This window comes from Gossypium hirsutum, chromosome D07, assembly GCF_007990345.1.
Source record: "Gossypium hirsutum isolate 1008001.06 chromosome D07, Gossypium_hirsutum_v2.1, whole genome shotgun sequence".
NCBI lineage: Eukaryota > Viridiplantae > Streptophyta > Magnoliopsida > Malvales > Malvaceae > Gossypium > Gossypium hirsutum.
The window spans coordinates 46,617,328-46,635,199 of NC_053443.1; the positions used below are offsets into that span (position 1 = coordinate 46,617,328).

Below are 17,872 nucleotides of genomic sequence, written 5' to 3' on the forward strand. Positions count from 1 at the left end.
TAAACAATATTGTCAATGATAATTACAATGCACCAATTTAAGAGATTCCTTTTTTGGTACTAATGCCCAATGATGGAGTAGCAACTCTTGATCCGGCTTGTATTTTTCAATATGTATTCTTTTCTTAAGATTATATGTTTGTCAGGTATAACTTACATGCATTCAAAAGTTCATACCATTTTGTTTTGTTTTCTATTTCTTTAAACTTTATTTCCTACGTATTAAAGCTGTATGCTTCTTTCCCCGTAAATATTTACAAATTCATGAATATGTTGGACAGGACACGTTAGCGAATAAATATAAATATAAATATAAATAAATAAATATTTGTATAAATTAAATTAAATTAAATAATTTATATTTAAAATATCATATACGGAAAACTAATAAATAAGATTATAAAAACCAGAAATCGAATAAAAGAATTGAGTTTTATTAGATGTTGAGACCTGTTTTACACAATTTCCTTAAGACAGATTCGGTCACTCCTATATGGTGGAATTTTGGATATTTCCATGATACAAAATCTGCATTAAAGGAGCCTTTAAATCAATTTGAATAAAATCAAATCAAATTGATTGGAATCAAATAAAATCAAGATACATGTGCTTTAAAAACAAATTTTGTATATTTGTTGAGAAAAATAATTTTCGTGTTGGGCTAAAATATCCACAAGCCCATTTTGAGCCTAACGAGTCCAAACATTTCGCGTCGCTCATATCATGTGAGTGTGCCCCAAACCCCAATAGGTTTAGATCTACACCCCCTATGCACAAAGCAAGATTACAAGCTTAATTATTCAATTATCTTTCAAGTGGGTTCTCATATATATACACATCTCACACTTGATATTTAACCAATATGAGATCTAAGCTTTTTGTTTCCTCAACAAATATTCACAAGTAGCTTAATTTGAGTATCAATTTCTTATTCATTACTTAACTATTTTGAGCATATGATATACCGTTGTAAAGGTCTCATTATGATTCAACTCTCCACCTTTACCACTCAAGAATATACCTTAAAATTTTTAAAAAATTACAATTTTCCCAACTGAAAACAAAGTTGTTGAGCTTGTGATATGTCCACTTTATTCAAATTCAATTTAAGTAGGAAATTTGTTTTAATTTTTTAGAACTAGAATTTTAAAGTATTGGGCATTGACAGTAACAAGCATTCAGAGGATAAGGGCATTCCTATCAATTGATACATTTTGATAAATTTTGCATATACATCTTGTTCCCATTAAATGTCTCATTAAATCCTATTTCACAAGTATCTATATTTTTTTTTGTAAAAATTTAAATTTGAATTCTTAAATACATTTTAAAATCTAAATATATTAATTATTTATATTAAATTTAAGTATTATTATTTATTGAATATCCGAAACTATTAAATATTTGTATTATAATTAATAGAAAATAGATGTGTGAGATCAACATTATATTTAAAAAGATAATATCAATATATTTGTAATCTAATTTATAATATATAAATTTATTTATTCTTAATTTATATGTTAAAATGTGAAAGAAAATAAATAAGTTTTATAATTAAATTAAATATTAATTAGATCTAATTAAATCGGTTTAATCCAACACAAGTTTTGACTCGACAAATAGTATGGCTCATATCTATTTAAGAAATTAAGATAAAAAAAAATCAATCTATTAAGAAATAATATTTGTATTATCTATGTTTCTTAAATTTTAAAATCTATAAAATCAATGATATAATATAAAAAAATTATAATTATAATTATTTTATTAATAATATTTTTATTGTCAAGTTAATAGTTATTATCACTTAATTAGACTTTGGACCCATATTAAATTGCACTTATTATTTTAGCTAAGGGTCCATTTGTTTACATGTAAAAGGCTTTACAAAAAATGTTTTCTGTATTTTCCTGTGTTTGTTTCACAGAAAACAACTTAGTCAACGGAAAATGACTTACAGGTCAACGGAAATGACTTACAGGTCAACGGAAATTAAGCCTTTTTCCTTGTAAAATGACTTACCCTTTTGAAAGGCGTAAGTCATTTTCCAAAAAAGAACTCCTCAATAGATAATTTTATTTTTATATAAAAATTAACTTAAATCAAGTTTTATTTTCATTACCATTCAGGTAATATTTCCAAAGGAGTTGCAAATGGACTCGTGGGTTCACCAATCATTGAAGGTTCTAGAACCGCTAAGCCCACGTTACAAGGAATAGTACGAGAATTACTATTGGAAAAATATATAAAAGATCATTGGGCTATGCGAGCCCATAATAATTATTACCCATACATTTAGCTAATTTAGATTTTAATATAGGATTGTTCAAGTTAGGGTTTTTTTTTGTTATTAGGATTGGTGAATTTTTCTAGATCCATCCCCCAAAGGAACCGGACATGATAAATTTTCATCATCCCGCTCAAGCAAAAGTCAATCGAATCAAAAGGATACAAATGGATACCTATAAAATAAATCTATATTATATATGTTTAAAATAAATATATATGTTATCCCCACATATATGAATGGTTCCATATGTAAGAAAAAAGTTACCCGATTCCATTTTACGGAGTTGCAATTATACATTTCAAGGAATTCCATTTTAATAGGTAAATGCTCAATACCCAAGTAGGCGTACAAAGTTCATCGTGATCAAGTACTTTATGAGTCGTCTTAGGCCTTGTGATTCACCTTTATCCCAAAAATATATCGAGATTTTTTACATACAAAGGATTTACTTGTTACTGATATAGTCTAGCCTTTGCTCTTCTTTAGATCCCTTGTTTCACTCTAATAGTATAATTAAATCGGGTTGACGCAAAATAGATGAATGCATTTTCATACTATTAAGATAAGAAAGTACAAAAAAAAACCAAAATCTAATTTGGATTATGCCAAATCACTTATTCTACTAGATCTTACGGAGTCCTATTTATACACAACATCATCGGGTCTGATCATAGAAAATATTCTCTTTAAGCGAACCAGCCTATCTTTTGTATGGGGCTTACACGGTGGTTGAAACAAAGACACATTTGGTTGTGAATTCCAATGTAACAGATAAATGCATATTTCTACACGGCTCAATCAATAGTTTAAGTCACAGACTCCCATACTCCATTTTCTCTTCGGGGAATTCCCTTCAACTATTCATGTCATATCAAATAAATAATAAAATATTATTGTAGTTGAAAGGAAATATTCAAATACATGTCTTATTTTTTTTTCAATAATCCATATTTGTAGCAATGAAATACTATTGTTTCTCCCCAAGTAATAAGATAAATTATTGGCTACAATATAGCTATGGTCTATATTATCTATAAAGGACCAAAAATGCTTTGCTTATGTTTCATTAGGAAATGCACATAATACAGTAGTAAGAAAGGGTAATACAAAAGTGTGTAAACTATAAAAATGGGTCAAAGTGGATTGTCCCACACTAACACTTTCACGTAATAACTCTACCAAAGGCGATCCTATTACCAGAATAACTTCCGGAACGCCTGTTACAAATTTAATTGCCTGATACCCAATTTGGTCCCGAGGCAAGGAATAACCTGTTACACTAAAAGATGCGGTCAACACAGCTAGAACCACGCCTGTAGAATGTTAATTTATTCTCTCAATTAACTTTTTCAAATTAATGGAATTTTATTATAAAATAAATCAATTTAATAAATATATTTTACAATTATAAAATATATATTTAATAAATTTGAAAAAAATAAACATTTAAAATTGCGTGTAAGGGCACGACCAGTAGTTGTATATAAAAGATAATTCCATTAAGCCAAAAATATATATTTAATTATTAACTATTTTTATTAATTATTTATATTAGATAAGTTTCAAAACGGGCAAAATACCAAAAAAAACTCTATTTTTTTAAAATTTACCGAAATGGGCCCGATATTTTATTATTTACCGGAATGGGCCATTTTCCCCAAAATCGCGTCCACGTCAGCGCGATGTCAGGGGACGTGTCAGAACATCGCGTCCACGTCAGCGCGCTTTGCTTACGTGGACACAAATCGCTCCTACGAGGACGCGATTTGCTGACGTGGATGAACAGTTTATGTTTTTTAGCTTGGAAAACTTTGAAAGGCCATAACTTTTGTCTCAGTTGTCCAATTGAGACGATTTTTTTTATTTCGAATAACTTTTCGAGATCTACGCGCTGGCAAACAGCCAAAGGCGGTTTGTCGCAGTTTTTGTCAAAAAATCCTTTTTTGCCCCTAAATTTCGATTTTTTCGGTTTAAAATTGAATTTTGAAACATTCAAATCATTATTTTCCTTATTTATTTGAAGTAAACACCGGAATTTTTTTACAGAATTGTTGTATTATTTTTTTTTGATTTGACACGTGTATGGAATAGGTCCAATAAATCATTAGAACGTAAGTAATATAATTAAGATAATAACAGTATTTCTATAATATGTCAAGTAATTAGTTTAGCTTAGTTGGTTAAGATGTTTGCTCTTTTCCCTTAGTAACTTGGTTCAAATCTTGTTGGTAACAATTTTGAATCTTTTTTGTACTTGTTGCTATTGATGTAATATTGAAGAGTTAATTGATTAAAAAAATAAATACAACACTACACCAAAACAGGTCTTTAGCAGCGCTTTTTAACGCCACTAAAGGTATTTGCGGCACTTCCACAAGCGCCGCAAAAAAGGCCGCTAACAAAAACGTCGCAAACATTTGCAGCGTTTACAAACAAAAACGCCGCTAAAGAACATGATCTTTAGCGGCGTTTTTTTCTAATTCTTTAGCGGCGCTTTTATACAAAAACGCCACTATTATTGGGATTTTTTTATATTAAATTTTTCATTTTTTTCAGCCCTCCTGTAGCAACAAATCAAAAGCAACCAGATTTAAACCAGCCAAAAGCAATAAATTTATATAATATTTCAAATTAAACGAATAAAATAATATTAATATCAATAAATAAAAGTGAATTCATATTATTTTTGCAAAAATGTTAAATGTTAGAATGATATAAATATTTATGCAATACACTATGACGGCGGAAGTTGCGACTGAAACATCTTCATCATAGTCTAAAGCTGCTGCTGGAGTTCGTCGTACTTTTTGCTCTACTCTACTTCTCTCGCTGCAGCCTCTGCTTCCCTCGCTGCAACCGTTGCTTCCCTCGCTGCCGCCTCTGCTTTAAGTTGTAGCTGGAGTTCTTCATATTTCCTTTGAACTTCAACTGTGGTCGCTTGCATCTGAGCCATCTGGTCTTTTAACCTCTAAACTTCAGCTTGAGTCTGACTCCCCGAAGCCATGTATTGCTGCGAGCTGGATCCAAAATATTGGGTTGGGCTAACAAAAGATCCTTGAAATCGAACCCGACCATACCTTTCAAGACCCAAAACTTTAGTAATAATCAGGTTATCAATGTCTTCAAGATGAACAGAACTATCACTAGAAGCAATCGCTTCGTACTCTGCCTTTTTATCCTTTAGTTTTTCCTAATAAATAAATCACATAGTTAGGAACGCAATATATATTAAAAAACATATGCAACATAACAATAGTTGCATTACAAGTAATGAATTAAACCATTAGAAAATAAACACTATAAATAACTAAATTAAGTCAAATCGTATTAAGTAAACGTACCATTATTTCACCAGCTTCAGCAGTCATGGGAGATCCATCTTTCTTCCTATGTGTAATTTCAAAAAGTTGAAGGCGTCTAACTTTTTGACCGGATGACAATTCCTACAATATAGTAGTAAAAATATTATTTAATGGAAAGTTAAATATATTTGACAATATTAAAAAAATAAAAATACCTCCGCCTCAGCTACACATGTAAAACTTCTCAACCCGGCTGTGTGAGTGAATTTTTGTTTTTGCCTGCTGCTTTTTCCAACTTGTTCACGATCCTATGTTATGAAATTTTTAGTACGTAAATAGTAAATACTATAAACCAAAATAATTACAATAGTTTGGAAGTACGTCAAACCTCGCCTTTCTTCGAATGCCAAAATCTAACCGCATCTTCCCATTGGTACCTCAGCATACCCGGCGGGACATTTTGCAATTTCTCATCGAGGGTTGTTTTTGTCTTATAATAATTTTTCTTCAAAGTACTTTTATTGTCTCTCCATCTTTTCCCCAATTCCTTCTTTACATAAGCATCCGAGACCTCTAAAACAAACCTCGCCTACAAAAAACACAAGTTAATAAAGTAAATATAAATGAAATTATTTCCCAAGCATTACAGATGACATTAAGTAGCGCGTTACCTTAATATTATCGAGGGCTTGGTTTTTGTTGCTATTGGGCATTTGATGCCATGACTCGTAGTTGATAGGCAACATATTCGCATTTAGTGCTAAAATGCCCATGTATCCTGCTAAAAGTTGAGCTTCTGATCCAATAGGCTGACCAAAACTGTTTCGTCCAACTTTGACACGCTCGACCGGATCTAACTCGTATAACTCTCTAAGTAGCGTACGTCCTCGACCTCTGCGCGTCCCACCATTTTCAGCTACAAATGGTATATTATAATATAAGAATTTGAAAAATAAATCAATTATAAGTCAACACGCATGTAAATTAAATGTAAAATTACTTTGAACTTCTGTAGGATCCTCAGCTGTAATCGGTACATTCGAAGATCCAATTGCTGTCTGTTGTTCAGTACTATTTGTTTCTGTCGAGTTTGGATCATTTTGAACAATGCTTCCCCTTAGAATTTTTCTTCTAGGCATTTTATCTGCAATACACATAAAATAGTTGAAAACTTAATAACTAATTACAACAACAACAACACATATAAAATAGTTGAAATATATAATAAGACCAAATTTAAATTATGATATTACATATAATTAAACAATCGTAAAATCTTACTACATCATTATTCGTAAATATCTTCATCCGTATCCTGACGAACCCATTGAAATTGTGCACTAGTACTAGGGATATTATCGTTTAAGTTTTGCTCTGGAAAGGGCAAAGTTTCTGATCTGTTGTCGATGTTATCTCTACTTCCACTGCCCATTTCAAACAAGTCTCTAGGGATGTTACGGAGTACAACGTACCAACCCTCATCAGTTGGATCTTTTGAGTAAAAAACTTGTTTGACTTGAGATGAGAATACATACGGCTCATCTATCAGTTGTTGTCCTGTGTGAATCAATCGGTCAAAGTTCACAATTGTAAAACCAAATTGATCTTGCTTAATTCCACGAGCTGTATTAACATCGGCCAAATCACCTCAAAATAAGACAACTCAATTATGTCAGTAAGATGTCCGAAGTATTCCACATTTCCTTCGACAGGATTATTGTCCCTAGCACTAGCATAACTTGTAATTGCAGAATTAACAACTATTCCACAATTTTGTGTTCTCCTCAACCTCTCGCGATATTTTGTATGAAATCTGAATCCGTTGATGAGGAACGCACTATATCTTTTAACCACTCGATTTGGACCTTGGGAGAGCCATTTAACAAATTCTTCTTATTTCTATTTGGTTTTGCGAAGATTAACTCATTCAACACGGCTCTTTTTCTTTTTACCCAATTAGTCGATCTAACTATATTAATTCAATACATTGCTCAAGAAAAGACTGCTGAGAAATAAACGGGTATAAAAACATTGCTCAATACAACCGGATGATTTTTTAGCAAAATAGAAGAATCTTACTGATTTTTCCGACGGCAGAGGAGTGCGACGGTAGAGCCCTGCGACGGTCCACGAGTGCGATGGTAGACGAGCACCGGCAAAAGAGACGGTCGACGACAGTGCAACAGATTTGGGAAAGGTTCGGGTCGTTGACGGCAGCAGGCTAGGGTTCTTGATTTGGGGGAATTTTGGGGAAAATAGGGAGGGGAATGGGATTTGAATCAAGGTTTTCGGGTATGAGGAAATTTGGAAGCAGAAATAAATTTGCAAGTTACAAAAACGACGGCGTCTTAATTACAAGATATTGAAGATTTGCGGCGATTTAGAATAGCGCCAGTAATGGCCTGAGAAAACGGCGTCGTTCTGTATAAACCAGAGGCCAATAATTTGCAGCTACGCCATTTTGGCTACAACATTAACAATTTGTGCGGCGTTTGTAACAGAAACGCCGCTAATGTCTCGTTTTTTGCGGCGTTTTTAATGAAAACGCCACTATGAAATCAAATTTTCTTAAAAACGGTGCCGTTTTGATATTCCTTAGTTTTGTTAAGTAATATTTATAATATATAGTACTAATAATTATAAATTTTAGTGTTTTCACTACTATTTTTAAATTTTAGTGTTTTATTTCATTTTTATTTTTATTTAAATTTAATTCCATTTGTTAATTTGGTACTCTCCTAAAAACTCAAATGTTATATATTAATTTTTTTAACTTATTTATTAGTTTCATTTAAGTAATATTTATGATAAATTAGATAAAATTAACAGTTTTAGTGTTTTAATTTCATTTTTATTTTCTATTTTAATCTTATTTATTAATTAATTAGATTAATTTTTTATTATTTGTATTTAAGGTAAATAAAAATTAATTGCGAGGGATTGAAAAACGACGGCGTATTAATTACAACAGATGCAAACTTTGCGGCGTTTTCAGCCTAACGCCACGAATGCCCTGATAAAACGGTACGTTTTGTTTAAACCAAAGGCCAAAATTTGCGGCGTTTTTATCAACGCGCCGCTAATGCGCACCCACCTTTAGTGGCGTTTTCATCTAGCGCCGCTAAAGCCATTAAAATCGCACAAAGCTACGCCATTTTCTAAAAAGTTTAAGAATTTTTTCCGGCGTTTGGAACAAAAACGCCGCCAATGACTCGTTTATTGTGGCGTTTTTAGTGAAAACGCCACTATTACATCAAATTTTCTATTGAAACGGCTCCGTTTTTCTATTCCATGGTTTTGTTAAGTAATACTTATAATATAGTACTAAAAATTATAATTTTTAGTGTTTTAACTAAAATTTATAAATTTTACATAAAATTATAAATTTTAGCGTTTTTATTTCATTTTTATTATTTTATTTTAATTTAATTCCTTTAGTTAATTTGGTCCTCTCCTAAACCCTAAATTCCTAAGTCTTGACCACTAACATCTAACCCCTAACCCCTAAATCTTAAATCTCGGCCAACCCTTAATTAAGCATAATCCATAATCTATAATCCCGAAATCCATATATATATAGTACTCCCTAAACATTAAAAAGCATTAATTAATTGTATAAAATTCAAAATCTCAGTTAAACCTTAATCTTATTAAACCCGCCTAAATTAACCATTGAAGGGATATAAATATTTAAGTATTCTATCTATTATATATATCTCTCTCAAGGCATAATTTAAACCCTAATTTATACATCTTTTACAATTACATAAGAACATATTTAAAATATAAATAAAAAAATTAATCTAAACCCAAAATTGTAACCAGACCTCTGAAACCTTAAACCTTAAATCCCTAAATCTTAACAACTAACATCTAACCCCTAAACCTTAAATCCTGGCCAACCCTTAGTTAAGCATAATCCATAATCTATAATCCCTAAATCCATATATATATAGTACTCCCTAAACATTAAAAAGCATTAATTAATTGTATAAAATTCAAAATTTCAGTTAAACTTTAATCTTATTAAACCCGCCTAAATTAATCATTGAAGGGATATAAATATTTAAGTACTCTATCTATTATATATATCTCTCAAGGCATAATTAATTAAACCCTAAATTATACATATTTTAAAATTACATAAGAACATATTTAAAATATAAATAAAAAAATTAATCTAAACCAAAATCGTAACCCGATCCCTGAAACCTTAAACACAAAATCCTTAAGTCTTAACCACTAACATATAACCCCTAACCCCTAAACCTTAAATCCCGGCCAACCCTTAATTAAGCAAAACCCCTAATCTATAATCCATATATAAATCCATATATATAGTACTCCCTAAACCTTAAAATTATATGAACTCCTAAACCGGCCTTAATTCTTAAATTTCTCATATATCATAAAGTAATTAAAAACTGTAAACAATTTTATTATTATCTTTTACAACTACATAATAACATATTTAAAATGTAAATAAAAATTAATAATCTAAACCCAAAACTACCCTAACCCGACCCCTGAATTCGTAAACTCGGCCCCAAATCCCTAACTCATATATAACCCCTAACTCATATACCCTAAATTGAAAACCCTAAACTATAGTGATAATTAATTCAACATTTTAAAATTAAGAAGATCTCTTTTACGATTATATAATAAGTTTTTTAAATATAAATTAAAAAACACTTACTAATCATGTACCCAAATAATTTTAAAATTATTTTAAATAATAGTCTTTTCATTTTTCTAAGTGTTTTATTTCAAATTATTTGTACGTGTTATTTTTTTGGAAGAATTTAAATAATCAATTAGAAATAAGTTCAATTTTAAATAATTATTATAAATAATAACCCAATTAAGGTAAAAGGCCATCGAAGGCCACTAAACGACGTATTTTATTTTTTGCGGCGTTTTTCTAGAAAACGCCACTAGGGCCACCGAAGGCAACTAAACGACGCTGTTGTATTTTATTTTTTGCGTCGTTTATCCTGAAAACGCCGCTAAAAACACAGACCATTAGCGGCGCCAGACCAAAAACGCCACTAAGGCCACCGAAGGACACTAAACGATGCCGTTGTATTTTGCTAAAAACACAAACCATTAGCGGCGCTAGAACAAAAATGCCACTAAGGCCACCGAAGGCCACTAAACGACGACGTTGTATTTTATTTTTTGCGACGTTTTTTCTGAAAACGCCGCTAAAAACACAGACCATTAGCGGCGCTAGAAAAAAAATGCCACTAAGGCCACCGAAGGCCACTAAACGACGCCGTTGTATTTTGCTAAAAACACAGACCATTGGCGGGGCTAGACCAAAAACGCCACCGAAGGCCACTAAAAGACGCCGTTGTATTTTATTCCGCTAAAAACACATACCATTAGCGGCGCTAGACCAAAAACGCCACTAAGGCCACCGAAGGCCACTAAACGACGTCGTTGTATTTTGCTAAAAACACAGACCATTAGCAGCGCTAGACCAAAAACGCCACTAAGGCCACCGAAGGCCACTAAACGACGCCGTTGTATTTTGCTAAAAACACAGACCATTAGCGGCGCTAGACAAAAAATACCACTAAGGCCACCGAAGGCCACTAAACGATGCCATTGTATTTTGCTAAAAACACAGACCATTAGCGGTGTTAGACCAAAAACGCTACTAAGGCCACCGAAGGCCACTAAATGAGGCCGTTGTATTTTATTTTTTGCGGCGTTTTTCCTGGAAACGCCGCTAATGCTTATTTTTTGCGGCGTTCTTTAAAAAACGCCACTAATGCTCAGTCTTTATCGGCAATTTCCTTTAAGCGCCGCTAATGCTCGACTTTTACCGGCGTTTTTTGTATAAACCCCGCTACAACCGCCGCTAAAAACCAGATTTGGTGTAGTGCAAGTACAAAAAGATTCAAAATTTATTTTTTCAAAATACCGAAAAAGCCCTATATTTTTAAAATTTATCGAATGGGCCCGGTATTTTATTTTTTTGACCGTTGGGTACTGTTCACGCGCGGGCCGAAATCGCGTCCACGTCAGCGCGAGATGCTTACTTGTAAGGAAATCGCACTCTCAAGGACGCGATTTCCTTCCACGTCAGCATCTCGCGCTGACGTGGACGCGATTTCCTGACGCGTACCCTGACATCGTGCTGACGTGGACGCGATTTCCCGGAAAAAGGACCATTCCGGTAAATAATTAAAAAATGGGCCCATTTCGATAATTTTTGAAAAAAAGAGGCTTTTATTGGTTAATTGCCCTTTCAAAACATTAAAATACACAAATAATAATAATAATAATAATAATAATAAAGACAGTTCAATTCATTGCGTCAGAGTTGAAGGTACAACTAGTTTGATCTTTACTTTATTTCCTAATATTGCTTTTTGGTGAATTTTATTTTTAACGGGTTTTTTACTAAAATATTACAAAAAAAAATAAAAAATATCAAAATATTATAAACTTTTTTTTATTTACTAAAATAGTACAAAAAAAAAAGAGGCTGTTGGAGGGGAATAAAAAGGTGGCACCAATGATGCCTTTCCCATAGGTGGCATAGGACTAAAATGTAATGTTCTAAAGTTTCAAGGACCTGATGTGAAAATTTACCATTTTGAATTTTGAAAGTGAATTGGTGCCGCCTATGGGTGTGGCGGCACTAAAGTTGAAATGTGGCTAATTGCCTTCTAAGCCCTCCTTATTTATTATTTTCTTTTTATTCCCCTTCAACTCACTTTTTTATTTAATAAACAAGCCCTCAACCTATTTTTGTAGTTAAATAAGCTCTTAATCTATGATTTTTACTCATAAAAGCCCTTTATTTTATTATTAAAGTAAATATATTTTATGTTTATGTGAATTTGATGAGAATAATTTATTAAATAAAAAAAATTACTAAATTTGATGAGAATAGTTTATAATTATAGTTTATTTTTTCTATTTGGATTACATTTATGGGTGATCAGTTTTATTATTACTTTTGGTTTTTCAATAAAGCATGCCTGGTATTTCTATTAATTTTTTTAATTAAATCTAATATTAGTTAAGTGATAATTAAGATACTTAAAATTCTAATTAAGTAATAACTCTACTTTACTTTAACAAAAGTAGCATCGTCAAATATTTTAACTAATAACAATAAATTATAATTATAATTATCACAAATTTTTTTGCCTTATTTCTATATTTTATGCTTAGAGTTCTATTTAAATAACAATTCTATTTTAAAATTAGCACAATATTTTTAATAATAATTGTAGTTTAAATTATAATTATTTTGAAATATATAATTCTCACAACTTCTATTAAATTATAATTATTTTTAAATTTATAAAGAGTATTTATATATAAAAAAATATTTTTATTTAATTAAAAAACTTGAATTCTTATTATTTTAAATTCATCCAATTATATTCAATGATTTTATAGATTTATAGTTTTATTAATTAATAATATATTATGTTTTTTAAGTAAAGCCTTTATAATATATGACCAAATTAATTAATTTCACATTAATATATTATTTTAATTAATCTTACTTTTTATTATTATATAATAATATTAATAAATTATTATTCTAATGTAGTTTAGTAATATAATTAACAATAAAGGATATTTTTGTCAGTTCAAAAGTTTTTTCAATACTCGTGCTTTTATATATATTATAGATAGATATTTTTATGATTTTTATCGGAGATATAAAAGATTAAATCACAACCTGTCATATTTCGTCATCTAATTGGTCCGTTAATTGATTTTAATGGTTAATGTAACGAAATGTGAAAATTATTAATGTAAGAGCTTAATTAATTTTTCAGGTTAATGATAAGGGCTCAACTGGGTTCAAATTAAGTCAAGGGGCTTAGTAACTTTTTTTGGTTTTTTCTTAAGGGACTATTATAGCTATAAGCCTTTGATAAACATAATTTTTTTTATTTAATAAACTATTCTCATCAAATTTAGTAAATTTTTTATTTAATAAATTATTCTCACCAAATTCACATAAACATAAAATATATTTACTTTAATAATAAAATAAAGGGCTTTTATGAGTAAAAAATCATAGATTAAGAGCTTATTTAACTACAAAAATAGGTTGAGGGCTTGTTTATTAAATAAAAAAGTGAGTTGAAGGGGAATAAAAAGAAAATAATAAATAAGGAGGGCTTAGAAGGCAATTAGCCACATTTCAACTTTAGTGCCGCCACACTCATAGGCGGCACCAATTCACTTTCAAAATTCAAAATGGTAAATTTGCACATCAGGTCCTTGAAACCTTAGAACATTACATTTTAGTCCTATGCCGCCTATGGGAAAGGCACCATTGGTGCCGCCTTTTTATTCCCATCCATCAGCCTCCTTTTTTTTGTATTATTTTGGTAAAAAACCCATTTTTAACATATAAAAATAAAAAAATTAATTTATGTAAGTTCAAATTTTGTTAAGGGAATAACTTACATAATGATGATCCTAAAAATTAATGGTTTTAGGCACCAATAAAATTTGGTCACATCATCAAATTTTAAAGACATGAGATTATTATTATACATCCATCCATAGAGAAATTATTTTATGGATCCTTCTCACCACATTATTGAGGGCCCTTTTTCTAATTATTTAATTACATTTACAACATGTTTGGTTGGGTGTATTGGCATAGCCATTACACCCCTAATCGTGGGCCCCACTCAATACATTGTTTGGTTGGGTGTATTAGCCTAATACGGGTCTATTCCATTACTGATCTAATCCCCAAATTCCACCGATTTCCAATCCCTTCCTTGTGCTTAGTTTAGGTCTGGATTGAGTTTTGGTCCCTGTTTTACCCTCCTGATTCACGCTTCTGTCTTACCCAAAATCCACCGTATTCTGTTTCTTCCTTCTACCTTTCTTCTCCACTCTCCTCACCTTTCTGTCTTACCTTTCTATCTCCACCGATTCACGCTTCTACCTTTCTGTCTTACCTCTCTTTGGCGTTACAACTGGACTTTGAACACCAATCAGAAAGCAGCCTCCTTCTCACGTTTTCTGTTCCTCTCTATCGGTGAAACTATGTTCTGTCCATTGGAACCGGTAAGGAAGATACAACCTTATTTTTTATTTAAAAATATGTTTTCCCAATGATTATTGGATTAAATTTCATCCTTTTAATAGTTTTGTTTCTTGGTTTGGAAATCTAGAAATTGGATTAAAGGAAACAATAGAACACGGGTCTTTCACTGATAATAGTCCTGCCACTTTTTCTTTAACTGATGAAGATCATACCATAGCTAACGTTGTTAGATTCACTTTGAATCAAGAGTCAGTTCACTCACCTCTGTTTTTGGCTTTGATTCATGCTGGGTTTTCTTTGTTTTAAGTGATTTGTATTGAAAGTGGAAGCTATCATTTTTATGTTGTGCAGCCCAAGGGTTACATTCTGTGGCTACAGTATTCCTCATCCTTTAGAGGCTCGAGTTAATATTATAGTTCAAACCACTGGTAAACTCAATATAACACTCTTTTTCAAGTACTTTGGTTGGGTTCAAGTTCCTTTAGTTGTTCTATGTGAAAATTTGTAGGTGATCCAGCAAGAGAGGTATTGAAAGATGCATGTCAAAATCTAATGTTGATGTGTAGGCATGTGAGGTGCACTTTTGACAAGGCTGTTGAAGATTTTAAAGCAAGCAATGTTGTGAAGGCTATGAAAATTGATTCACAAGACAGTAGTGGTGATGATTCAGAAGAGAGTGAATGAAAATGATTTCCTACCATCTATCTTTCACATCTTAAGACTATCATGTGGTCATTAGCTCAATCTGAATTACTTCTTTTTGTTATCATATCAAAAGCTTTTCGTTTGATATCTCACTTATCATCAACTATTTTCATTGGATTTGCAAACTAGAGTTGCCTATGCAAGCTATTCGGTTTACCTTGCTTGCACAAACCTATTTATATTTAAGGAATGAGTTAGGGAGAATACAATAGCATGTTGTTAGCATCCACTATTTCAGGCTGTGGGGATTTTCTGTTTGGTTTCATCAAGTTCGAAGTTGTTTCTCCTGGCTTCGACAAATGTGGTATGGATCTCCAACAGCGTTTTGAACTCTGATTATCTTCTTAGGAGCGTCCTCAGCCTGCTTGCTAGCTTGCATTAAGCATCGATAAACATCAACTCAACCATTTTGTAACAGGTAAATGCAGAAATCATATCTATTCCTTGAGTTATCAATTACAAATTCTGGGATTACTGTGCATATGCTCCACAATCAAATACAACAACAATACACAATATTCTTATGCACATTTCCGCACAAACTATAATATTTCATGTCTTCTACATTAAGATTGCCTCACGGTGGTTTGAACACTTCTAAAACCAAAACAGAACCACACAATCAACTAACTGAATGATTGAGTTTCACTTTGCATTTGTTTTCCAGAACCTATAAAATCTTTCACTGCTTGCTAGAAACCTTTAAAGTTATTTGAAATGGTGTTTAACTTCATTGGGCTCATTGCTTCGGTTGTCTCTTCCGGTACCAAATCATTATACATTTGTTTCTTCCATTGACAGAGCTCCTAACTCAACAAAAAACCAGTAGTTTTCCAACCAGTATGGCACTGTCTACCAATATAAATATTTCCTCCTTAGTGATTATAGTGAGGGGCATATTTGTTGTCAATGTCCAACTTTGATGCAACATGCTAATGTGGAAAATAAATAAAACAAAGAGGACATATGATAGGGCACTATGTGAAGATTGTTTTAAAAAGTATGATCTAGATGTAAGATATGTTTTTTTTTAATAGCTGCCATATCTTCCTTTACTAACTCAACTTTGTTGTTTAAATCAGTTTATTGCCCAATTGTTCAATTAAGAAAAATAATGTGCTATGTTAGTGCTGAGGCAATGGGATGTCATCCATATACTTTGGGTGGAATTGCAATAATAATTTTATTGCTACTATAGTAGTTTGTATTGATGATCTTTTTCCAGTTTCATGTTGTCGCTGAATTGTTCTCAAGTCATAGTACCATTACTTGTGTAATAGTTACATAAGTCATATATTATTATCCTGACCACTGTTGTTCCAGTAAATTGATGTTCTATGTGGAATTTTGTAGGTATTGGACTGTTAGCTACCGATTTGCTCCAGACATAAATCGTTGGCAAGCTGAAGCTGTAGTTGCAATTCAAGAGGTTTGGTAACTTATCAAACCTTCTAAACTAAAGAAAAATTGTAAGACATATATATGTTCTGTTTTTTTTTGTTTACTCCATAGTAATGTTTGGAGAGTTATATTTTGCAAGTGGTGATGTAGTAAGTTGATTTTTATTGGTATATTTAATTTGAATTTGGGATCGAATTTCTTAAGTTGATGTAGTTCGAAAATTTTAATCGAATTTTTTAAAATTGGAACATTAGATATAATCAAGTAAAGAACTTGATTAAAAAACAAATATTCAATATATTAAAATTGGATCAGTAGATATAATACAATGAATAAATTGTAAGGTGATTAAAATTGAATGAATAAATTAGAAAAAATTTATTAAAAATAAAACTAATTAAATGTGTATATTTATATACACCGCATTAATTAAAAATATTTTTAATTAATTAAAATAAAAAATATTATTTTAATAACATTACATATATATCGACTTTTGAACCATTGGCAACTACTTCAGTACAAAATAAAAAGGTAATTAATAAGTATGCTCATTCATAATTTTTTCCCCCCAGAATGAATGATGTTATTTGTAAACAAAAGCAGTCCTCAAAAATCTTCTCCCAAATTTTTTGTGCCATTAATATAAATATAAACCGGTTAATGTGGTATATTAATATATAAAAGGAAAGGAGTATATAAATTCATATAAGAATATTGATTATTAGGAATTTTATTAAATTATATATTTTAATTATAATATATTTAATAATAATTATGTTAAAATATGATTAAATTATTTATTATTGATATTAATAATCTTATTAAAATTTAATAACAATAACAATAATTATTTACCTAAACAAATTTATGCTAAGGGTATTCTAGTCATTTTAATTTTTTCCATTATGCTATTACACTTCCATTCCATTCAACCAAACACAAGAATACTATTACGCTTCTATTCCATTACATTCAACCAAACAATTGATTTGCTATTACGCCTCTATTCCATTACAGCGAACCAAACGTGCTCTTAGACAATCTTTTTTATGTTATTGACACATGGTTTTGATAATCTCGAACCCTGAACTCTAAATATAGAACCCTAAACTTAAACCTC

The 17,872-nt window shown here is 31.0% G+C and overlaps 1 protein-coding gene across 1 annotated transcript; it reads left to right on the plus strand.

Annotated features, from left to right (window-relative positions):
- The first annotated feature begins 7,732 nt into the window (after positions 1-7,732).
- LOC121219173 (DNA-directed RNA polymerases I and III subunit RPAC2) lies at positions 7,733-15,573 on the plus strand. Its single transcript, XM_041096865.1, has 4 exons — positions 7,733-7,814; positions 14,771-14,891; positions 14,995-15,071; positions 15,152-15,573. Exons 1-4 carry the CDS (start codon positions 7,733-7,735, stop codon positions 15,325-15,327), a joined length of 456 nt encoding a protein of 151 aa, XP_040952799.1. The 3' UTR covers positions 15,328-15,573.
- The last annotated feature ends 2,299 nt before the right edge of the window (positions 15,574-17,872 follow it).

Coding starts and splice junctions, on each gene's coding strand:
- LOC121219173 (XM_041096865.1), top strand. CDS start 7,733: ATGGTAGACGAGCACCGGCAAAAGAGACGGTCGACGACAGTGCAACAG. Junction 7,815..14,770: donor CGGGTCGTTGACGGCAGCAG/GCTAGGGTTCTT, acceptor TTGGAAATCTAG/AAATTGGATTAAAGGAAACA. Junction 14,892..14,994: donor AGATTCACTTTGAATCAAGA/GTCAGTTCACTC, acceptor TATGTTGTGCAG/CCCAAGGGTTACATTCTGTG.